The sequence below is a fragment of the Boleophthalmus pectinirostris genome, unplaced genomic scaffold (genome assembly GCF_026225935.1).
Source record: "Boleophthalmus pectinirostris isolate CB_2022bp ecotype Guang Dong unplaced genomic scaffold, ASM2622593v1 HiC_scaffold_7, whole genome shotgun sequence".
NCBI lineage: Eukaryota > Metazoa > Chordata > Actinopteri > Gobiiformes > Gobiidae > Boleophthalmus > Boleophthalmus pectinirostris.
The window spans coordinates 15722515-15747050 of NW_026571473.1; the positions used below are offsets into that span (position 1 = coordinate 15722515).

The 24536-nt window shown below is 39.4% G+C and overlaps 1 protein-coding gene across 4 annotated transcripts; it reads right to left on the bottom strand.

Annotated features, from left to right (window-relative positions):
- Positions 1 to 1006: 1006 nt before the first annotated feature.
- atp13a3 (ATPase 13A3) lies at positions 1007 to 23886 on the bottom strand. Of its 4 annotated transcripts, XM_055165347.1 has the most exons (35): positions 23685 to 23886; positions 18666 to 18743; positions 15041 to 15122; positions 14792 to 14965; positions 14016 to 14267; positions 13873 to 13943; positions 13685 to 13768; positions 13167 to 13236; positions 12958 to 13092; positions 12806 to 12878; positions 12591 to 12722; positions 12331 to 12510; positions 11985 to 12142; positions 11686 to 11874; positions 11515 to 11576; positions 11259 to 11409; positions 11030 to 11149; positions 10934 to 10951; positions 10664 to 10817; positions 10471 to 10591; positions 10208 to 10332; positions 9806 to 9966; positions 9597 to 9725; positions 9435 to 9514; positions 9289 to 9331; positions 9093 to 9202; positions 8873 to 8969; positions 8729 to 8801; positions 8469 to 8646; positions 8221 to 8393; positions 8050 to 8138; positions 7894 to 7974; positions 4473 to 4565; positions 3551 to 3734; positions 1007 to 2174 (listed from the first exon to the last, which is right to left on the bottom strand). In XM_055165347.1, the coding sequence occupies exons 3-35, from the start codon at positions 15089 to 15091 to the stop codon at positions 2158 to 2160; spliced, it is 3828 nt and encodes a 1275-aa protein (XP_055021322.1). In that variant the 5' UTR covers positions 15092 to 15122; positions 18666 to 18743; positions 23685 to 23886; the 3' UTR covers positions 1007 to 2157. The 4 variants fall into 4 exon arrangements, with proteins under 4 accessions (XP_055021322.1, XP_055021324.1, XP_055021323.1 ...); XM_055165349.1 differs by lacking the exon at positions 8873 to 8969 and having other exon boundaries at positions 8729 to 8793; XM_055165348.1 differs by lacking the exon at positions 4473 to 4565.
- Between the last annotated feature and the right edge of the window lie 650 nt (positions 23887 to 24536).

Below are 24536 nucleotides of genomic sequence, written 5' to 3' on the forward strand. Positions count from 1 at the left end.
AAATTGATGAACTCTTTCTTTTACAAAATATTATTATGAATATATTATGAACAACCTGAAACTTAAAGAAAAATACAATTTCAACACAATGTTTTAATATGAACTTCTTTAACATTAACTTGTATAAATAGGAATAAGTCAATTTTTCACGGTAAATCCTGCACGCGACGTCCACTTTTCTCATTTTGGACATTTTGCTGATGAGGGTGTCACAGTCAACAGTCAAAATGATCGTCCTTTAAGAGTGTTTGGAAAGAGACAAGTCTTCATTTCTGCTGCTCTGGTGGGAGGGGCCACGCACAGAGACGCTGGAGATGCTGCTATGCTCAGCACCGCAGAAAGTTAACAATATTTTAATAAAAAATAAAATTAAAATATTTTAGTAGAAAATCAGCCGAGGGCCAGATTAAAGGTCTTGGAGGGCCGGATCTGGCCCCCGGGCCGCATGTTTGACACCTGTGCCATAGACTGTACACAGTCCATGGGTTATACAGGTGGTTGTTTTATATACATTTATATTATTGACTATTATAATTTATGTTGGAAATCTATAAACACAGTTTGATGTATGCACTATAGATATATAAAACAGTCGTCCTGAGAATAAAAAGGAAATGCCAATTTGGACCTCAGACTATCAAAATTCAGGTCACGGGAGCATGGGGATCGGTCATTAGTACCATTTTCCGCACCATCCAAAAACTGTTTGCAACATAAAGCTGATTATTGTGCACTAATGTTGTCCGCCACTAGGGATCCCCCATTCTTTGGAAAATGAGGTGTCTTCATCATCACCATCAACCATAATCTTATATGTGAAAACCAAGAAAAAACTAAACTAATCCAATATACACTTCATATAGAATTAAATAAACTGTATATTACATAGGGACCATTAATGCAGCTCATTAGGGGTTGTCTTTCAATTTAATTATCTACTTTGCCGATTTACCTTTAAGTGTCAAGTGTTTTGATCATTAAATTGTCCTGATTAAAACACAAAGTATATTGTTATTTTAAAAGAACATTTATTGAAAATCATGAGATTGAGATCAATCTAAAATACAACTTTTAGGAAGAAAATGAGGGAAAAACAAATACAAAATAAATTAAAAAGTACAAAATTTGTCATAAATGTACACATTTCCCAATAAAATATTGGTACGAGGTGTTGAGAAGAGTAGAAGCACTATAAGAATTGTTCTTAACCATTTTGAGAATTTATTAGATTGCCTTGTTAATTTACGTCTTTGATTTTGTAAAAGTCACTAATCTTTCCCCTGAGGAAACTACATAAAGCTCCATATTATGTCAAAGTCAGACTAAATGCCTTTCAAGAGTGTGAGAAACCTTGTTCTATGACACTACATACAAGCCCAGCAGCTCTTTAAACTACACTGTACCATTGCTTTGATTTTCCTTTTTTTAAATACTAAGGAGGCGGTGAAAACCTTTACAGCAGATTAAAAGCAGAGAACTTTAGCAGCAATATTGTTTAGTCAACTTACAAACAAAAGAATGCAACAATCATTTGACAATTACATTCTTGTTTGGCATGAATACAATGGATAAACACAGACCCAATTATTTATGTACACACTAGTTTATGTTACTCTGTGTTAAATAAAAGGTGCTAGAGGCATACAGTCCCTTCATGTTTCAAATCATTAACCACTGTCATTTACACCATCGATGCAGCTCATACTTGTATTTGCAGTTTGCTAGTTTTTGCTCTCAAACCTGAATTGGTGTATCATTAATGCCCAGTGTAAAAAAAATGACAATTTCAAACTGAAAATACACAGTATAGCATCAGCCAAGAAACCAGAAACAGTACCAAAAGTAAAATTCAGCCAGCCCTTTGTCATTCAAAATAATACATTTTGTATAGTCCTTAACACAGTAGATATGTTAATTTTATATTTACAGATAGAAACCAACTATTTATTATCAACCTCTGTTTCTATAATATTTCATACAATCATTTTTTTCCTTGTTGTTGTTGTTAACATTAAACGTCAAGTCTTCGGAAAGAAAATACATTTATACCATTTTTCTTCTTCTTCTTCTTTTTTTTTAATGTATAACATTTCCGGGTCACGCAAATGTCATTGCCCAATGCCATTCTTGGTTATCACAAAAACAAAAATGGTCGATTTATGTCACTCCAACTCCTAAGCAGAAATTCAATAATGGTTAAGTTGATAGAGACTGAAAATCACTAATATGAAAAGCAGGCTAAATTGTAGTAATAAGCCCTGGATTCAAATTCATTTGAATTGTCAAAACTAAAACATTTTACAAAGACAATGACAGATTCACTGTTACATGTTAGAGCAGCCACTATGTAACTGTAAGTTGCAGATAATGTAAAAGCACTTTTGGAAAAATAACCAATTAATAAAGTTAACAGGTACACTTATATGAATGTTTTATAGTGCCTAGACCAGCTAGTCATTGAAAAACATATTGACATGCTTAATTAATAACATATCCATTTATTCTTCCATGGGAAGAAATTTCTTGCAAAAATTATGGCATTGACAGTATAGCCTCTGCTGACATGATGGAGATTTAGGACACTTGAATGAAAATACTATCATGCACACTAATGTCCACAAGCAGGTGCATGCTCTGACGCTCCATTTTATTTTTTACCAACAAAATAACGTTATATATTGTCCAATATTATTCTACATACTATTTTGCTGCTGCTGTCACAGTGCATGGCTTATGTATGTAAAACAATAAATTTATAAAAAGGCTATAAAATATTTTGCTAAATTTCTCAAATTATTTGGTAAAAAATTTAAACTAATCTATCTACTATTGTAGCTAGCATTTGTGCTAATTATCTAACAGAGGCTAATCTGCCTAAACAGAGTATATAATTTAGACATATGCTTACATCCATTTTGTGTCATGCCCTTTGAGTAATTATTACAAAGGCAAAATGATCAGTGAAAGCAGCCTTTTCACTAACAATACAGTGATCATTAGATTGAAGAGTTACTGAGTCACGGTAATGCAGGTTTGAAAGATTTTTCAATAAAGTCATTACATAGAAGTAAGAGGTCTATTGATTTAGTAGAAGTAGAAATCCCAACATATGTCACTCCCTGCTGCTTTTAACCTGTTTATTTAGGACAGACACATTAGCTGTTCCAATACATATGCAACATTGTTACTTGCATTACAATTTCTCCCTTTAACTGGCCATTATGGTTTTCAGACAGGGTCTTCCAGTGGGGTGTTTAACATTAAATATAAAATTAAATACATGTTCATGTTTGTGCGATCACATGAAATTTCCACTCCTAATATTGATGTAGAGTTTATAAAATAATACTTGCTATTTAACACTTTCCTATGCCAAATATGAGGTTTTACAGGCAGTTATTTTAATGAAATGCAGTTTGGCTTTAGTTTGAAGGTTTCTGTTTTGGACAATATCAGGACCAGCAATATCTTAAAGCAACAAGGCAAGGAGCCTTTTTACAGTATGCCTTAGCGAGGGGGGTAAATATGATTAACCGTCACAAGTTTATACCAATCTGATAGCTGGAGCCATTTTCTGGACCAGTCTTGGCTTCAGTGGTGGTGGTGGGCTTGGGAGGCCAGTCAGGGTCCACACTCAGCTCTTGGGCGAGGTGCATGTACCGGGCCTTGGGTATCATCTTGTGAGGGCAGCAGAGTTCAACCAAACACTTGTAAGCCCGCAGGTCAAATGAACCCTGAAAAGATCATTCATAAAAAAGAAAATAGAAAAAAAAACAGAAGAGGAACATTCATGATCTCACTCTAATAGCCTTTTGGAACATAAGGATTAGCCTTATGTTGGTAGTGGTATGATACAGAATTACTAATGCAAAGGTATACACTTTAAGCTATTTAAATACCAGCATAACAACCTTTGTTTTCTCAGTGAACTTGAACATGAATTGCAAAAACAAATCTGAGGATAGCTATTAACATCTCAAAAACAAGCTCATGGAGTCAAAATAAAGAAAATGAACATAATTATTAGATTGTAAATATTTTTTTACCAATACAACAAATAATTTAGGAAGTCTATGCAATTGAATATATCATTTCTAAATTTGAAAATCTTGGAAGATTAAAAAAATACACATTGAAAAATATATGCATTGGGTTAATGCTATCTAGTAAAGAAACTAAAAAGTTGCTATTTTAAACATGACTAACACTAATATATATATAGATATATATATATATAGATATATATTTTCATTATTCTATTAATTATAATTTAAATATGCAGCTTTTAAAAGCAGCTTTTAAGAACAGCCATCAATGAGTCACAAGAGATTAGATCGTTGCACAAGCAGCAGGTTTGAGAAGTTAGATGTTACATTGAAAAGTGCAGTAGTCTGTTAGGAGGCAGTGACAAAGGGATAACACCACAAAATAAATAAAGAGGCTAGAAAAGAAAATTGTCAGATTTTCCCAACCTGTGGTGTCGGGGCGGCAGGAGTGACGCCAAAGCTGCCCTGTTTGTCTCGGCTGAACACAAGCTTCCATAAGACGATGTCAAGGATGAAGCTCTATGAAATAGCGTAGTGTGCAGGGCAAAGAATTACAGAGAGGCTATTATGATTACACATTTTCTGGTATTGGATTATGAAACAGCTTTGCTGAGGCCAAAGTTTGCACAGGTTTTCATTCATTATTAGCAGAAGTTCACTTTACTCAGGTTTTGTATGAACAAAACTGAATTCTTATGTGAATTAGTAAGACAATTTTAGTGAATGAAAGGCTTGTAGATTTTGATATATACAATGTGATCATTGACATTTGATTTTTCATTTCAGCAATTTTGTGAAAGTTAGTCAGTGCACAGCATCGGGTGGCGTTTTCTTTTAGAATAGCTATTAGCCCCTCCTTGAACCGTCACCTTATCGTGGTGGAGGGGTTTGAGTACCCGAATGATCCCGGGAGCTATGTTGTCGGGGGCTTAATGCCCCTGGTAGGGTCACCCAAGGCAAACAGGTCCGGGGGGACGGGTCAGACGAAGAACGGTTCAGATCAGAAGCCCTGTATGACGAGTGTACCAGCAAGGCCAGATACGCCCGGATTGGCGTCACCGGGGCCCCACCCTGGAGCGAGGCCCGGGGTGGGTGCTTGACGGCGAGCACCTGGTGGCCGGGCCTTCCCCACGGGGCCCGGCCGAGCACAGCCCGAAGGAGTGACGTGAGGCCGCCCTTCCGTGGGCCCAACACCTGCGGGAGGATCCATATGGGGCCGGTGCAAGGAGATCTGTGCGGCGGTCCAAGGCGGGGACCTCGACGACCAGATCTCCAAACATGGAGACTAGCTCTGGGGACATGAAATGTCACCTCGCTGGGGGGGAAGGAGCCTGAGCTTGTGCGGGAGGTTGAGCGCTACCGACTAGATATAGTCGGCCTCACCTCCACGCACAGTTTGGGCTCTGGAACCCAACTCCTTGAGAGGGAAACCGGAAAGACCTGGTAGGCCCAAGCGTGTAGTGAGGGTCTGTTGGGAATGTCTGGCGGAGCACTCTGTCAGAGGGACTTTCAACTCACACCTCCGGGAGGACTTCTCCCGGATTCAGATGGAGGCTGGGGACATAGAGTCCGAGTGGGCTTCGTTATCGGCCTCTATTGTCAATGCAGCTGCTTGGAGCTGGGGGCGTAAGGTCTGTGGTGCCTGTTGCGGCAATAATGCCCGAACCCGGTGGTGGACACCGGAAGTAAGGGATGCTGTCAAGCTGGAGGAGGAGTCCGATCGGGCCTTGTTGGCTCGTGGGACTCCTGAAGCAGCCCGTGCGGTCGCGGAGGCAAAAACCCGGAGCTGAGAGGAGTTCGGGGAGGTCATGGAGGAGGACTATCGGACGGCCTCAAAGCGATTCTGGCAAACTGTCCGGCGCCTCAGGAGGGGGAAGCAGTTCTTCATCAACACTGTGTACAGTGCGGGGGTAGAGCTGTTGACCTCGACTGAGGACGTTGTCCGGCAGTAGAAGGAGTACTTTAAGGATCTCCTCAATCCCACCTTCTTCGTCTTCCGAGGAGGAAGCCGAGACTGGGGACTCGGAGGTGGACTCATCCATTACCCTGGCTGAAGTCACTGAGGTGGTTGGCAAGCTCCGTCGTGGCAAGGCTCCGGGGGTAGATGAGATCCGTCCCGAGTACCTTAAGTCTCTAGATGTTATGGGACTGTCTTGGCTGACACGCCTCTTCAACATCGTGTGGCAGTCGGGGACAGTACCTCTGGACTGGCAACTGGGGTGGTGGCCCCTCTGTATAAAAAGGGGGACCAGAAGGTGTGTTTCAATTACAGGGGAATCACATTTCTCAGCCTTCGTAAGGTCTATGCCAGGGTACTGGAGAGGAGAATCTGGCCCATAGTCGAACCTCAGATCCAGGAGGACCAATGTGGTTTTCGTCCTGGCCATTGATCACTGGACCAGCTCTACACTCTCCATAGGGTGCTCGAGGGTTCATGGGAGTTTGCCCAACCAGTCCACATGTGCTTTGTGGATCTGGAGAAGGCATTCGACCGTGTCCCTCGCGGTGTCCTGTGGGGGGTGTTCTGGGAGTATGTGGTCCGGGGCCCTTCGCTAAGGGCTGTCCGGTCCATGTATGACCGGAGCAGGAGCTGTGTTTGCAGTGCCGGCACTAAGTCAGACCTACTCCCGGTGCATGTTGGACTCCGTCACGGCTGCCCTTTGTCACCGGTTCTGTTCATTGTATTTATGGAAAGAATTTCTAGGCGCAGTCAGGGGCCGGAGGGGGTCCGGTTTGGGGACCACAGGATTTCATCTCTGCTGTTTGCAGATGATGTTGTCCTGTTGGCTTCATCGAACCAGGACCTGCAATATGCACTGCGGCGGTTTGCAGCTGAGTGTGAAGCGGCTGGGATGAGGATCAGCTCCATGGTTCTCGACCGGAAAAAGGTGGCTTGTCCTCTCCGGGTGGGTGGAGAGTCCCTGCCTCAAGTGGAAGAGTTCAAGTATCTTGGGGTCTTGCTCACGAGTGAGGGGAGGATGGAACGTGAGATTGACAGGCGGATCGGTGCAGCATCTGCAGTGATGCGGTCGTTGTATCGGACCGTTGTGGTGAAGAGGGAGCTGAGCCGAAAGGCGAAGCTCTCTATTTACCGGTCAGTCTTTGTTCCTACTCTCGCCTACTGTCATGAGCTCCGGGTAATGACAGAAAGGACAAGATCGCGGATACAAGCGCTCGAAATGAGTTTCCTTCGCAGGGTGGCTGGGCGCTCCCTTAGAGATAGGGTGAGGAGCTCAGTCACACGGGAGGAGCTCGGAGTAGAGCCGCTGCTCCTCCACGTCGAGAGGAGCCAGTTGAGGTGGCTCGGGCATCTGTTCCAGATAACTCCTGCGAGCCTCCCTCAAGAGGTGTTCCGGGCATGTCCCACCGGGAGGAGGCCCAGGGGAAGATCCAAGACACGCTGGAGGGATTATGTCTCTCGGCTGGCCTGGGAACGCCTCGGGGTCCCACCGGAAGAGCTGGAGGACGTGTCTAGGGTGAAAGAAGTCTGGGAGTCCCTGCTTAGACTGCTGCCCCCGTGACCCGGCCCCAGATAAGCGGAAGAAAATGGATGGATGGATGGCATAGCTATTAGCATTTGTGCAAGTGCAAACATCTGATTGGAAGAAAGTGATACGGCTCCGATGAGTGTCACAACATCAACAAATTATGAATTAAAAGGTTGATAAAAGATGTGGTCTTAAACAACAAACCATATTATTGCAATTATTATTTATAAAATATTTCTTTCATTAGACTGTTCCAATTGTCAGTTGTGATAGTAAAAGATGAGAACACTGCATGAGAAAACAAAAACTGCACATGAAAAAATGTTTTGGTGATACTTTGTATTAGGAGTGAAACTTACCTCTATCAAGACAGAAACAACTGCATTTGCTAAAATGACAAGTAAAAGCTTCACTCTCCAGTCAAAAGGGACACAGACAAGCTGTACACGAGAAGAACAAAGAAAAGACTGCAGCATTAGTGAGAATTAAATCAAAATACATTGGATTACACTTACCTCAAGAAACTCATCAATTGCCTCAGTTGGGTAAAACATGATGAACAATAAGAAAAAATATAAGATCAACGTGGATGCCACAAAAGGCCCTATGGGATAAAAAAGAAAACAATAACTTTAAAAGAGATAATACATTTTTATGTATAACCCACTGATTGAAATATGTCATACAATTCTTGTAGCTTGGTTGTCTAAATGGTTTGCCCTTTGAGAAGACAATCGCAACAATGAGATATTGGAAGGATGAAACATAAAAAACGCTGGTGTTCTCGTAATTCTTTATATTATGTTCATCAAATTCAGTATGATTGAGGTCCGATAAATTGCTTGACTTGTTGCAGGCACTGGGTGAAGGAAGGAGAGATATTAACTGATTGTTTTAAGACCCACTGGACAAATCAGATTACAAAATCCCTTACTCTGATGACTGAGTCCACACAGAGTACCAGGGCTGCTCTTTGACCCAGAGGAATGTGATGATTTGGAAGCCCAGGCAAATGATGATCTGAGTGAGCACAGAAAAGAGTAGAGGCGCAGAGATCAAACCTGAAGGAGGACGCCGAGAAACCAAGTCTTTCCAGGCTGGGTTCAAGCTCACTAACACAAAGGAAAACAACATAGTTTAAAAAAGCTTTCAGTAGTATCAGAGACTATGATAATCAAAATCTTCTGTACTCACTGGTAAAAACAATGATGAGGATGATGGCGATGTCAATGAAGAGGAATTGAAAGTCCCCGAGGTTACTGAGAATCTAGAATGTATTTTGCAAGTTAAACATTTGCTTGGTAAGGTTAACATTAAAAAGATCACAGGAGTCCTTACGGAGTAGAGAAGAGTGACACTAATGTATTGAATGATGCTGTAGAGGGCCATAAACTTAAACACACAAAATGAGGTTATAAGAGCAGCACGTCCTTCCCTAACAAATGAAATGTTTATGGTCAGTATCACAAAATCAATGTCCAATACAGTCAAAAAAACAATAAAGTTTGATTATTACATTTACTATCTCCTTTCCCATCTAACACAAACTGGCACACACCTGATGAGGCTGGGGACACAGGAAATGTTTGGTGTTCTGGAGGTGAAGGGGGAGGCTACTGAAGCTTCAAGTTCTGACAAAGAAATGCCTCCATGTGCCCTCTTCAGAGCCTGCACCATAAAAAAAAAGAACAGTCTGCAACATTACATACCGCAACATGCTATCATGATATGCAATCTTAAAAGAAAATGCATACCCCACAGTCATTGGCTCCATCTCCACACATACCAACGTAATAACTGCAACAAAGTAACAGCCAATTAGCCATGTTCTTCTTCACAAATAGTAATATACCATTACTGTATATGGTAACATGTTAATAAATAACAGAAATATACTTACTCTACACCTTGCAGTGTCTCAATGAGTTGAGTTTTCTGGTCTGGTGCCATTCTGGCAAATACTGTTCCATGCAAGACCAACTAGAAGACAGAAAATATTTAATTGTACAAAAGGTTTTAGCAGTTTGTGTCGATCTCGTCTTCTTGAAAGGTAACTTCCTACCTTTTGAAGCATGTCAGGAAAGTGTTCTGCTATGACAGCAAAAGACTTTCCATTCATAGCAAAGTGGAACATTTCTCGGGTTTTGGGCTCATCTATGTGGCACACATCCTCTAGACTTATGTTAATTTCCTGCAGATGTTATAAGTTTATATTGTATTACTTGTACTGCACCAGATACAGTACAAATTACAACATACTTTTTGGCTCACCTCTAGTCGAGTTGTTTTGCTTGGTTTGTCAGCATATCTCCAGTTGATTCTGGCGGACTGTCCGTCATGGGGAGGAAGAGCATCTGCAATGATGACCGTGTCCTGAGGTGGAATCATCCCACAGTCCCTGGCTACTGAGATGGCCGTCAGCATGTTGTCACCTGAAGTTTCATTTAAAAATCATCATATATATGCACATCATATACACCATTACATGTCCACAAAAGTCAGAAACAATTCAATCAACTCTATCAATTTAGTTGATAGGTGAGATCACACTAATCATATCATATCATCAATATTCATTAATAGATTTTAGACTAACAGTGGTGGAGTGGAAACTTTCCGTTCACTCATGAAGGAAACCACATGTAAATTAGGGTCACTATAAAAAGTCCTCACCTGTCACCATAACTGTGCGAATATGGGCTTGATGGAGGTCTTTCAGCACACCTGGGGTTTCGGCCTTAAGTTTGTTTTGCATGATGATTAAACCAAGAAACTCCATATTTTTCTCAATATGATCCCTAAAATGCAAAAAAGATATATATAAAAAAAAAGTCAGGAAATGGTATAGCCCAAATCTGATTCAGACAGAAAAAAACAATATTTGCTGATATATAAATTTATAAATGTTTAGAAAAACTACATACGATGGAAATTACCTGTTGATATTTTGGACCTTGTGCCAGGAAAGTTTTGATTCAAGACGACGATGAGCCAAAGCGATGACCCTGAACCCTTCTTTAGTGTAGCCCTCCAAAATGTCTGCAAAATTTGCTGGTACTAAAAAGAATAATAAACAGGAGATTAAAAAGTGATTTTGTATAAAAATTCATCATACAGAAGACAAGTTACCTGTATCTTTTTTGCAAAGACTAGCCACCACCTCTGGAGCGCCTTTCATGTAGGCATCCATTCGCTTCTCACCCAATAAACGGGCAACTACACTCATTCTCTGCAGGGCTGATGAAAAGGGAAACTGACGCACAATACCAATCTCATAGGCAGACTGTAAACATACAAAATACAAAAAAAACCTAAACATTGATCATTGTTTATGACCTTTTCAAAGATTTAAAAATTGCAAAATGTGACAAGATGTCATTGTGTCAAAAGAAAACTTACAGAAAGCTCATAAAGTTCCTAAAAACAAACAAAATGACCGGTCAGACTCTGTGGCTTCCTTATTGAAATCTCAAAATGATCTCATACTCAGTGTACCATGTCTTGCTCAGCTGATATAGCGACGTCTTGGGGCAACAGTTGTTTTGGAGGACGGACTACTGTGGGCATTATCCGGTTGTGGAGAGATGTTTCTTCCTCAGTGGCCTCTTCGAGAATCTGGATCCAAAAAAGCATAGGAAGTTTGTTACATATTGTTTGACAGAACTACTAGCAAGATGTTGGAGACACTTAGTTGTTGTCATGATGAACACATGTGTTGGCTTACCCAGCCTGTAGCCTCAAACATTTTGAGGTCTAGTGGGTCCCCTGACAGCTGGCCGTCTATTTTGGTTAGCGAATGGCAGGTGGCCATGCAGGCCACAAACTGAGACTTTACAAGACTCTCCTTATAAGCGGATTCCTCTGAGAGGTGAAAACTAGAAAATCGTCAAACACAAATATGTTACAGACAGATAAATACAAATCCAGTTCTAACAGGAAGCAGAACAGCATAACACAGAGTAGTAGGCAGACTAGCATACCTGCCATTCTCTGCTCTCTGAACTCCCCAGAGATCTAAACCGTCCTCTGTAAGAGTTCCTGTCTGTAAAAACAAATGATTTACATAAAAATAGTACATAGAAATACATAAAAAGCAGAAACTGAATTTCAATAAAGATGCACAACAAATAAAACAATGCTGTAAAGCTCACCTTGTCAAAGCAGACCAGATTGATCTGCCCACAGATATTTATTCTCTGTGGACTAATGCAGAATATTCCAATCTGTTTAAGACGCCTCTGAGCATACACAATGCCCGCTGTCATAGCAGCTGGGAGTGCAGGTGGCACAGTAATGGTGATGATGTCCAAGGACTCAATAACTATGGTACCAGCAGGAACCTAGGGAACAGACGCCTCTATCCATGATTCAGCTAGTCCTTAGAATCGTGCTTGATTATGTTTTTAATGTGGTTTAAAAAAAAAAATCAAAATTATAATATTTAAATAACCTCATTCATGACGCTGAGGACAATGGAGTAGATAAAACCAATTCCTGCCACACCAACTAGACACAAGAGGAAGAGGTAGGCATCTCGATACAACTTGAAGTCAGTGGGTTTTGGGTAAAGGATGGAACGCACAAGTTGGCCTTTTGCTGTGCTGAAACCTGAAAAATATGTAAACATAAGCTGCAAATATTCTGAAAGCGCACAACATAAACTTTTACAGACATTGGGCGATATTGTTGGCCAAGGAAAACATTATAATGAAACACAATGTTTTTATACAATTATCATTACTAGTTTAAGGACTAATGATAATTTGAGTATCCATTTTCTTGGCAATCCTACTAACCTGTACGAACCACCAGTGCCTTCACCAGTTCACCTGTGTAGAAACGCGTCTGGATGACGTTGGTGCCACAGAAGAGAGTGTGTCTCTTGTGCTCCTCTGTGTTGTAGGCACCATCAGAGTCCCTCCTGTCCCCAGGCAATGGATTTGGAAGGTTGGTCTTAGTCACTGGAACACTTTCACCTAATAACAATAATAATAATTACATTAACAGTGAGATTAGTATACCATCATTGGTCTGATTTAAGCCAATATGTTCTTACCTGTGAGCATGCTTTCATTGACAATGCAGGTGCCGCTGATTAGCACAGCATCACAAGGCATGATAGTCCCATTACTGGGGATGACCATCACATCACCAGGCACAAGGTCAGTAGATAAAATCTCGTCAATATCTAGTACCGGAAAAAAGTGCAAAAATTACAAATTACCAAAAAATATAACATGTAATATTTCTAGTGGTCTTAAAAATACTTACCATTGTTGGCTCGGCAAACAGATACACGGACAATACTGTGAGCTGCCACCATATCATGTAGCATGACATATTGCTAAACAGTAAAAAAGTCAATTACAACTGTAACACGTAGAAAAATATGAAAATCATTCCAAAGTCCAATACTAACAAACCTTTTTGATGGTGTACAGAGAGGTAGCTATGGATATGACCGACATCAACATAATGGCCATAGCATAGTAGTAATACTCATCAGCACTCCACAGGATCACACTGAAGAGTTGAAAGATGTAGAAAGGGTTGAGAACCTATGAAAATACAATTACGTGACATTATTACAAAACAAATTCAAACTCAAAAGGACCCAAGAAATGTTTGTAACCTCTTTGATGAGCAGCTTGAAAACAGAAGGCACTTTCACTTCAATTTCATTCATTCCAAAGAACAGTCTCCTGTAACAGACGCATGGTTCAAATAGTTCAGTGGTTTACATGTGTGTAGAATCCCTCAGTCTTCCACGTAGAATCCATGGCAAAGGAAAAATTCAATTTGTCAACTGGACAAACAAATATTTAGGTTGAATGCTGGTGGACACTGCCTAAGGAAGGAGCTAAATACACTAAAACTACTCTAAAACCTACACCCTACTTATTTACAGTTTAGTTTAGTAGCTAGGACTATTCATCTGTACAAAGTGTGGGGTCATATTAGCATAATCATTCAGGCCCATAATGAGTGTTTTAACACCTCTAGCCCTAATCTGGCTACCCCGATTGTTCTCTTCGTTTTAGGTTTAAGGATGGAGTTGTAGATGGGACACAGAAAATGTCTGAGGCTTCCATTTTTGCTGGTGGTTTAAAGTCTTTATTGACTTTGTGTTTAGAGAACTACAAAGCTCACCTGTACTCCTGCTGGTTCTGGCACAAGCCTCCGCTATGTTCAGAATGGAGCCTAGAGCAGTTGAGCTGCAGATCCTCCAGGCCACTGTAACAATAATATGCATTGCATAACATTAAATGATAAATCTACATTTACAGCAGCTGCAGTCAAATGCATTGTGGCTTGATAACTGTTTTGGAAAGACTCACTTTAAAACCTCAAAGTTCTGCTTTGCATCGTTCCAATAATACTTTGTGCTATGCAAGGTAAAATAACGGATCTGTGGAAAAGAAAGTATAGTTTTTACAACTATATTATTATGACAGTATTATTTGCAGAAGAGTTTGATTACTTGTGAAGGTTGGTAGTCAGCATATCTTTTGACAAGCTCCTGAGCAGGGCTGCCATCGGAGGGATGAGGTGTGTGTCCGTTGGCCAAAGGGGGAGACATGGGGGATGAGAAGGGACAGGAGGGAGAGGAGGGAGAGGAGGGGGCAGAGGGAGAGGAGGGGGAGGTGGTCTGGGTCTCCAGGCTGTGGAAGGGGTTGCTCCCCGGGGCAAGCATCACTCGTACCTTGGCCAAGAACCAGCGTCGGAATTCATCCTAATACATTTTAAAAATCCAAAACATACATGGTTATAAAAAATCTGTCATTTCTAATTGTCATTGGTATGCTTGGGGCATACATTAGCATGAAAATCCTAGTCATTTTTACTCCATACATGAATTTTACAAGCTAGAACAATAAACAATGGAGAAAAGAATGCAAACACACACACACAAACTTGTGCACCCACCCACAGAGGCGAGGAAGAACTGAGAAAAGGATTTGAACATTCCTGCACAAGCCACTGTCTAAGAACCAAAAAATGCATTTGTGCCAAGACAATAGTGTTGTTGTACTGAAATAACAACATCGGGACAGTTTATCAACACATTTCACAGGTGGTAATGATCAATGACCAAGAGCTATACAGCAAGTTTGTAAATTTAGACCATAAATAATTAGACTCCCCAGTAAACCTCAGACAATCATCTATGAAGTGTGGTAGGAGTATCCATTTTACACTGTCAATGTTTAAACTCTGATTCAAGCCCTGCCTTTAGCCCACACCATACGTACGTACTGTGGATTGTAACAGCACCACTTCTGCATCCCGCGCTGTGGTCCGGGTGCAGGTGGATTTGACGCACCACTCTGGCATCCAATACAGCAACAGGAGGAGGAAGCCCCCTGTACAAAGCACTCCAAGGCCTACAAGAGCCAGTCGCCATCGACACAAGCGATAGCCATGCAGCTCCTAGAAAGACAGAAAAGTACATTTTGAAACAAAGTCCAATAGACATCTGCATAGACATAAAGACAGGATACGCACCATCTCCTCCTCTTCTCCTTTATTGAGTACCTTAAAGTCTTCCTTCTCCATGCTGCCGTATTCCAAGCCCCCTCCTGAGTGACTGCAACACAACGGACACAGTTTGATTGTGACTACAAATTATTAAAAATACGCGTACAGTAGGAAAATGAACATGAATTGTACTTCTAAATTAAATGCTTAAAATAATATGTATATTTTTAGATTAAGGTTTAGAAACAGCTGCTTGACCTGAATCAGAATCATGTTTAGCGTTAAAGTCTCACACACAGTCATCAGATCTGTGTTACTCAATATCAAACCTGCCCTCCTCTTACCCCCAGTTGTTCCTCAGAATGAGACAGCTGCCAAGGAAAGCCTATGGTGTCACTTGCACTTGTACAGTGAGATTTCTTAGATAGCATGTCACACTGACTCTACTCTTCACAGTAATGTAAGATTTGTAATGCCATAAAAAGGTCCACACAATCCAATCCACTTTATTTCTACAGCACATTTAATAAACAAAGACTGTAGCCTTTATGGCTACAAGACATCGAAACTAAAACATAATCAGGTATCAGTAAAAACAACAGATGTTGAGCCCAGAGATTTTATGTAGAGGTGAAAGGCGTGTCTTTTCACTTTTCACATCCCTGTGCGTCTGTTGACTTAAGCATGCTGCTGCATGTCCGCGATGAAATACACGGCAGGTGAACACCCACTCAAAGTATCTCACTGTCTCAGTACTTGCCAATGTTGTAAACACCTTTTCTACTGTGAGTCCAACATTGATTTAAAAAACAGAACTGACTAGAGCTGGTCATAGCCCCAGAACACAATGCAGACTAGGGCCACCGCATTACAGGCAATGTGACAAAAAATGCTCTTGCTACACTTTGATCTTATCTACTGCACTAGGCTGCACTTTCTCTCTGGCACACTGTGGACCAAGCCCTTTCCTTCTATTTTACAGAGGCAGCCCCTGACTGGCGCTAGCTGCTGAGTGCAGTGCACCAGAAAACCCCCACTAAAGGCTCTGCAATGACTGGAAATACCAACATGGAGTATGATGACTACAGTCTTTCATAAGACTTTTGCTTTTCCTGTGTGAATTCAGATAACATGAAGCAAACTTTTACATACATGGGATCTCTAAATACAAGATGATACAGACTGATGTATGTGGTCTGTTTTAGGAGATGTCAGAACAGTAAAGAGTAAATTATAAGGTGCAAACAGCCCCATAGAATAGATTATCATTTTATCTTAAAGAATCACTCTAGAGCAAATAAGGTAACTATATAAATAATTAGGGGTGTCAAATTATCGCGTTAATTGCGATGAATTAATTACAGTCATATTTAGCGCGTTATGTTTTTTAATCGCGTTACTCTCATTTTTAATCTCTAACTTTACTGTTTTTGTATGCGAGTTGCTTTATTATAAAATCTGTTTTTATGTGTTGTTGGGACAACAACACACACACACACACACACACAAAAAACACATTTATAATTTTTATTTTATTTCGGTAATTCCACTCATTGCCGGAAACCCACACAAAACACACGCAGTAAGAGCGATGTAAATGTCATGTTAACACTGGCGGCGTTAGTCGCACAATGGACGAGGTCGAAGAGCCAGTAGAACAGAGTCAGCAGTGCACAGGTAAAAACGCATTCGTGTCTTGGAAATTATTCTCCCAATGTGAAATATAAAAGAAAATAACAAATATAAAATCGCCTACAACTTAAATGTCACTGGTGAAAACAACCTGCATAGGCTCATGATGTCTGCACTACTGTCCTATAGTGACCTGCCACATGAGGGGACACGCACACAAACACACTGTCATGTCTTTGGGATAAAAGACATCATTTCATAAGGTTCATATTTCATAAGTTTAATAAGTCACTTAAAAGTAAATAAGTGAATTCATTGGTAATTAAATACGTTTATTTCATGTTGCCAAACTGTTAAAAATATTTGGGTAAGGTTGTCAGAGTGGGACATCTTCATCATTAAGGATCGTTTTGTTTTTCGTACAGAGTGAGCGCTCTGATGTTACACATGATCTTTGACGTTTTTCTCCGCACAAATGAAGCAGTTTCACGGCAGAAGTCCGAATAACACTTGTATACGCTGATTCTGTTCTTAATGTTTAAACCTTGGCAAATTTTCGTCTTTGTAAGTATTTGAGAGTTCACAAGCACTTGTTTGAGGCTGTGTATGTATTTTCTTTCTTTTCATATAAATATCGGAACTTGTTGCTAACTACTGCAGTAATACACGTGTATAAGCTAGCTACTTCTATTTGTACATGTACTGTGTAGTTGGTAATGTGCATTTCCTTTTCTGTATGTTTCAGTTACTATATTAATGTATCACCACATGCAAGAGACCTCCATAAAACAAGAAAAGTACGCCTTGTGTACGGAGCTTTCTTTATTGGTTCGCTGGCTGTCTAGCTTCACCCAGTCACGTGTCGTGAGGACAGCACACACACACAAACACAAACACACACCTTCATCTTCGTTATTAACCTGAGAACGCGCGGACCACGTTTCCTTCCGTAGTTACTGAGCGGACACCGCTGTCCTCCCGTGCGCCGCGTACGTTTTCTCGCGTACGCTGCGTAAACCGCGCTTCCTCCTGTGCGCCTCTAAACCAGAACTAACACCAAGACTAAAACCGGGACTAACCCAGTCCAGGACTAAACCAGGTCTAAACCAGGTCTAAACCAGGACTAAACCAGGACTAAACCAGGACTAAACCAGGACTAAAACCAGGTCTAAACCAGAACTTAAACCAGGACTAAATCAGAACTAAAACCAGGTCTGTCTAAACCAGGACTAAACCAGGACTAACACAGGACTAAAACCCATTTCAGGACTAAACTAGGACTAAAGTAGGACTAAAGCAGGTCTAAACCAGGACTAAAACCAGTGATCTCATATATAAAGCATTTCTCTATCAATAATATTTTTAATATGACTTGGGCTCAACAGCCAATTTGAAGAGAACAAACAAGAACAACATTTGCAGGATGCAGTTGCTACATTCATGTAGTTTTAAAAAGCATGACAATATCAAGTAATTCAAAGTATTCAAATTACGTTACTTACTTTAATTAATTAAATGGATTACGTTACAAACTACATTTTGGGATATGTAATCTGTAATCTGTAGGGGAATACATTTTAAAAGTAACCTTCCCAACACTGCAGATTAGTAATAGTAATAATAATGATGATACTGTGGAATGTAAGTGACTGCATTTGTTAAAGTTTGTTAAACAATAAATTACTTTATAAAGTCACTTTTTTTGTTCTATATCAGTCTTTTGATCTGCCACAATAATGTAATAAAGAATTTAAATGAAAATACCTCAAATTGAAGGCTTTTCTCAGCAATTTTTAGGTGAGGTTAAAAAGAGATTAATTAGATTAATTAATTACAGATAATAATTAATTAATCTCTCAATTTTTTAATCGCATGACAGCACTATAAATAATATAACATAAGTAATCTACATCAAAGTTACCTTTTACAATGAGCATCGAATTACTTATACTTTCTTATTTCTAAATAAATGGGAACTGCATTGAAACTAAAGTTTGATGGTTTGTTAATATTGCAGTACCTTGAATGCCAGGTGCACAGTGCCCCAGGCGGTCCTCCCCGCAGTTAGCTAGCTTTCTCACCACACCAACCTGGAACCCTGAGAAGAACAGAATAAAAAGTTCAAGAATGTTTCAAATGTATTAAACTTTGTTGATGTAAAATTGTCATCACACGAGGATCTGTACAAATTGTTAAAAAAAAAAAGCATCTATTTTATCTGCATTCGCCAATAGAAACAAGCAAGAAATTCAGTAAAGACAATATTGATAAGCATTTTAAATGCAATCATAAGGTTATGAATTGACAGATGAAATCATAAATGTTGCAACTAAGGAAGCCCCATATGAGGCCTCCTGAAGTCAGCATGACTGCAGTTATATTTATAGTCTGAGCCAGCCTAAAGCCGCATTGTCTAAAATTTGATTAGTCTGCTATTGTATTAATAAGAAAACATTGCCAAATTAAAAAAAGAAGAAAACACTGGCAGAAATGTGTGGGTGTTTTAAATATGTTACTTTACTACCAAAGTAGTAAGCAATAAAACTATGGTCCAGTGGTAGAGAGGCTCCAATCATACGCCTCAGCATTGTGCGTGTTGAATAGTCTCTCCCATTCCTCTACCCTAGTTATATACAGTTATTATACATTTCTTATGAATAAATATATGATAATCTTGGGAATGATATTTTGTTGTTTTGCACCATTAGAGGTGAGGTGCGCAGCAAATTGATTTATTGAAATCAATGCAAATGAATATAGAATATCAATGTTTATAATAAAAAAACATCTGAAAATGCTGAAAAAAAAGAGCCCAGATTTATGCCAGTCTTTCATATAAGGATGATACTTGTGTGGTAAAATGCAGTTTGTCTTTTACTTAAACCTCCATGAATACATTTAAAGGTCCTATATTACGCAAATCAGTCTTGTGAAATTTAGGCCATGTAAGAATGTTGTTATCTTATCAAAAACATACCTGGAGTTCCATTTTGTTTCATTCATACATGTGTGAGTAAGCCTTTATTTTTAGTCTGTCTAAATCTCTAAAGCCCAAAATGCCACTTTGGGCTTTAGAGATTTGAAGCGGTAGTTTTCAAGTCAACAGCTACAATTTTCTATTGAATATGTAAGGAGTTTAAAAACACAGTGGAGTACTTCACTTCCTGTATTACCACATGACATGGGAAGGTAGAGGTGAAGCAGAATGTTTTCAGTTTAAGTGAAGAACTCAGCTTAAATTTACAGGTTTTGTGTGTTAAACATGTAAATGAAACAAAACACAACTCTGGATATGTTTTTGATGAGAACATATAACACTGATCAGATAAATAGCATAATACGGGCCCTTTAAACATGCGTTCTGGCACATTTTGTTGGAGAACATAATATTGTCTGAATACTGATGGGATACTCTAAAAAAAATATCAATATAGTTACTCTAATCGCTGTCACCCACCCAACTCACTGGTAAATAAATCAGGGAGAGTAAATCCAGACAATTAACAATGGGCCATGACCTAATGACACAAGTTGATAATTCATGGAAACATTGTGAGGAAAAAGTGTTTTGTTGCCATCAAGCTGCATGTGCTCAATGTGCTCTCGCTATCACTTCCCCTCATTCTGCGACCAAGTCCTTCCTCATGCACAGGCTCATTATCACATTAGCTCTGAACCACCTGCCCAACATCAGCTGTGCACACAGGTAGCCTCACATCTGGTTATGGCCCGCCCTACGCAGTCATGGCAGTCATATACATATAGTCATAGAGCTTTATCAACAAGCAATATACATTCATTAATTTTAGATTATGATTACATCTAAAAAGGTATGTAAAGGGTCAAGTAAGAATTATTTGTCCTTGAATTTGGATCACTGACTCGTTCCAAGAATTTTACAGGATTACAGAAAATTACCAGTTTTTGAGCCACACACAAGAATGTAAGTGAAACAAAAAGCTTTATTGCATAAATTTTTTCCAAATTGCTTCTAATTTTAAATTGAACTAACAAATAAGACGGAAATTAGTTCAGCCCAAGGTGATGGCCTAAATTTCACAGGGTATTACAGTTAATGTTTGACATTAGTATCAATGTCTAACAGACAGTTCAATTCAGGCCTGAGAAAATACTGCTAAGGAGAAAGAGAGCAGAAACTCAGGAAAAACAATCCAACAGACCAAAAGTGAGAGGGGTTTAAGTCAAAGCATGTGCCTGTGGATTAACAGTGTCGACTCTATGAGAAAATAACACTGTACAGGAGCTTAAAACACCAGTGCCCTTCATCCACTTCATTATACTGTTGTTGTGAGAAATTTAAGAGATAACAATAAAAAATATAAGGATTATTTTATCTAAATAAAAATATATGTTTAAAAATATGATTCCTTGGTTGGTTCCAATTAGGCCTAGGGCTGGGTATCATTAAGAAGTTGCCGATACGATACATACCTCAATACACAGGCCACGATACAATACATATCTCGATACAGTGAGCTTTCGATTCGATATGATATATTTGAAATCGATTTGATACGGTTCAATAAAAATAAAGGCTAAATCATGGCTGTGATACTAAAAGTCTTTCTCAAGCTACTTCTTGTGCAATGTTCATATAAAACACAAACATTTTAATCCTCAAAACAGTGAAAATGTCAAATGTGTCACAAGAGTTTCCTTCCCCTGAACAAGCAACAAAACTGTAGCACTGTAACAAAATAATTTTGTAAAATACACCAAAAAATACTCTTTGTGATATAGCGATACAGCAGCCCATGATATCGATACTGTATCATCACATTAAACGATAATCGTTAATATATCGATATTTTGATATTTTTGCACAGCCCTAATTAGGCCACTATATCTCATTGTTAAAACACATTTTACACAAACTGCATCTCGTGGTACATATAGTGCTGGCCGTGATGCTGTTATGACATTAGTCATATAACATCATCTTCTCCAAAAACAACAGAATTTTGACTAACAAACTGTCCAAATTGCTGCTTGTTATTGTGATAATGCATACTCTATGTTGGATGGGAAACATACCTGTCAGCTTGTATAAAAGTGTTCCAAGCTTTACATTACAGTGTCAAGTTTCACAGTTGTCTCTACTTTATTTTGCATCAAATGCTTTAGTGTAACCTTCTTTCATGTGGGTCATGGACTTGTCCTTCTCTTGTTCAAGGTAAACCTCTAGAGCAGCACAACAAAGCTCACCTCTCCGCTTTGAGGCGCCCAGGACAAACATTGGAGATATGTGGAAAGGACTATAACCATGTCAGGATATTTCACATGTGGACTCTGAATCAACAGCGGCAGAACTCATATTACATGCTGTAGGCTTTTCCTCACTGTGAAAGCCATGTGGGATGGTCTCAAACGCCCGTGGAATACCAGGCAGCAACTTCTTAAACTAGGCCAAGAAGAGCCAGATGATATGGTGATAAAAACATTAACTAAAAAAAAGGTGAATGATTTTAATTGTGATTTTTCTTTTGATTGCGACTATATTTCACATTTTATGTTTTAATGATCAGATTCTGATCAAAGTACACATTTTAATCACATCCAGGAGAATTGAAGAGAAATTACAAACCAGCAAGAATCACATGTACTTTAATTACAGGGTTACCAATTTTATGCTATAGAAGACCGAAATTTTGTTGCTTGTGGAGGAAATTGTGGTACTTCAAAAACAGCAGCCTGTGCGATTTGCCAATTTTTGCATCCCTAGTGATCCTATCCTGGGGTAATATTCTATTTTGTTTAAATCGGGACAATGTGACTCAGTGTTTTTATATTTTTGTCTGGTTCTGTAGCTCTTCACTCCATCCTTTATGGGTCAGCCTTGAATGACTGACAGGTAAATGTAATCAATCACAGTGAAATAAATGTGGACTCTCAGCAGTGGTAGATGGCTTTAGTTAAATGTTTTAAGTTCATAATGGTGGATTAAAAAAGACCCTAATTGGATGAATTATGATCAGCTCTAAATCATGATATCACATCTAAAAATTCTGAGATGATTCCTCTGTTTTGAGCATATCTCACACCCCTAGGGCCAAGTAATTTCCAAACTCACAAGTGTATAAATTAAGTGAGCATGCCAGTCTATACAAGTAACACTGGAATGCGTTATATAACCATTTGTGGCAACTTATGGCATTGTGTAGCAGAAAAAAGGTATGAAATAAGATCCTATTATGTAGCAACACGGAGCAGGTAAACGGTGCAGCAGGCCTATATACTTCCCATAAGTAACTCTGTCACAATTGCCTCACTAAAGCAAACCCCTCCTCTCTTATGGTTAAGAAACTTCACATTACTCAATATTGACTGTGCTACTTACAGACGTGGAAAGTCAACGTTTTGTAGACGCAAAAACAGGCAAATTCATGTTCACTATGAAGGTCTGTTAGTGACCAAGAATAGTTCAACTATATCAAGATAATAAAACGATAATAGTTTGAAGGAGGGCTTAGATAAGAACTCAAACGATTGAGAGGTGATACTGTTATAGTAAATAAACAAAATAAATCATACAATTGAATTTGGTTTTGCAGCTTAGGCAGAAGCACGTACATTAATGGGCTGCAAAGTAATTTAGTACGTAATTATATTTTATTATAAGGGTATGTGTGACAGACTAATAGTCACGTTATGACAGTGACTCACGGCTACTAATATAAGCATATGGGAAATGCTTTATAAGGAAATTTTTAGACGTGAGCTAACTGCTTAGCCTTAGCCCCGTGTCATTGTTAGCTCGCTACTCAGATTCTACTTCATCTTCCACGTTTCTTACATCATTTCATTTTTTAGTTTTATTTTTTTGAACAGCTTCATCGAAATAACACATTTATTGAAGAAGCCCGCGTTTCGGCAGGAGCACATGGAAACAGAAAACGGGTGTCCACGTTACCGCCTTAGCGCTAGCCTCGCTATGTAGCACATGGGTGATGATGACAGCACCAAGGTAATGTACAACATGACATATCCCGCTTACCATAATATAAAGATCTACACTTACCAGAACCACCTGGACACGCTGAAGATCACCTCCGAGTCATTATGACACTAAAGCCACTGTTATCTGGAAGAAGACGTCGTTGAAGCAGAAAACGGACTAAGTTTAATGGGAAAATTTTGTCGCAGCAGAGAAGCAGCGGATGGGAGCTTTCGGGCTCTGCGTATTGACAGCTCAGTGGGACAGCCTCTGTACTACAATAGTGAACTGGCCTGAACTGGCTGTTGTGTGACGGCAGGAAGTGACATCATAGGAGGACCATGCAAGGTGTATTCACCATGGAAGTGTTATAGATCTCTGGTATTAACATAATGTTCATTCATCATCACTTTGCTCAAATACCACAAGAAGCCAACCATCATGGATCTATTATACCTAACACATGGACAGATCCTGCCCCAGATCAGAGGGCAAAATCCATATCAACTTGGCTCACTGGCTACAGCCTGCTGTCTTTCTGAGTTTCAGATGACATCATAACATTTAATAGGCCAATACAGTAGAACTAAATTGATGCTGTTAAAATGTATACTGTCATATAGTGAGATCTTGGGTATTGACACTAATATTACCAGTTTTCAACATTTGTGAATTTACCTTTTAAAAGATTCTTATGAAGATACCATACAATCAATGGGAACTGGCTCTTGCCACCCATTTGAGTATGATATCCTCACATTTTAGTCTAGAGTCTGAAAACCACCAATACAATGCAGTAATTACTTAATAAATTTTGTGTGCGTATCTGTCATATGTTCTCGCTGAGGTGAATCAAATGTCCTGCAGACTGAAGTTATTCTGTGTATCCGCTGCAGTGAAGCGATCACTGACGCATATCCAAAGAAAAACAAAGCT

What these genes read in the sequence shown, in the direction of transcription:
- atp13a3 (XM_055165347.1), bottom strand. Translation starts at nt 15,091, where the DNA reads ATGGAGAAGGAAGACTTTAAGGTACTCAATAAAGGAGAAGAGGAGGAG. An exon ending in AAGGAGAAGAGGAGGAGATG is followed by an intron (nt 14,966 to 15,040) that starts GTGCGTATCCTG and finishes CTGTCTTTCTAG; the next exon opens with GAGCTGCATGGCTATCGCTT. An exon ending in TTCCTGACATGCTTCAAAAG is followed by an intron (nt 9,515 to 9,596) that starts GTAGGAAGTTAC and finishes TCTGTCTTCTAG; the next exon opens with TTGGTCTTGCATGGAACAGT.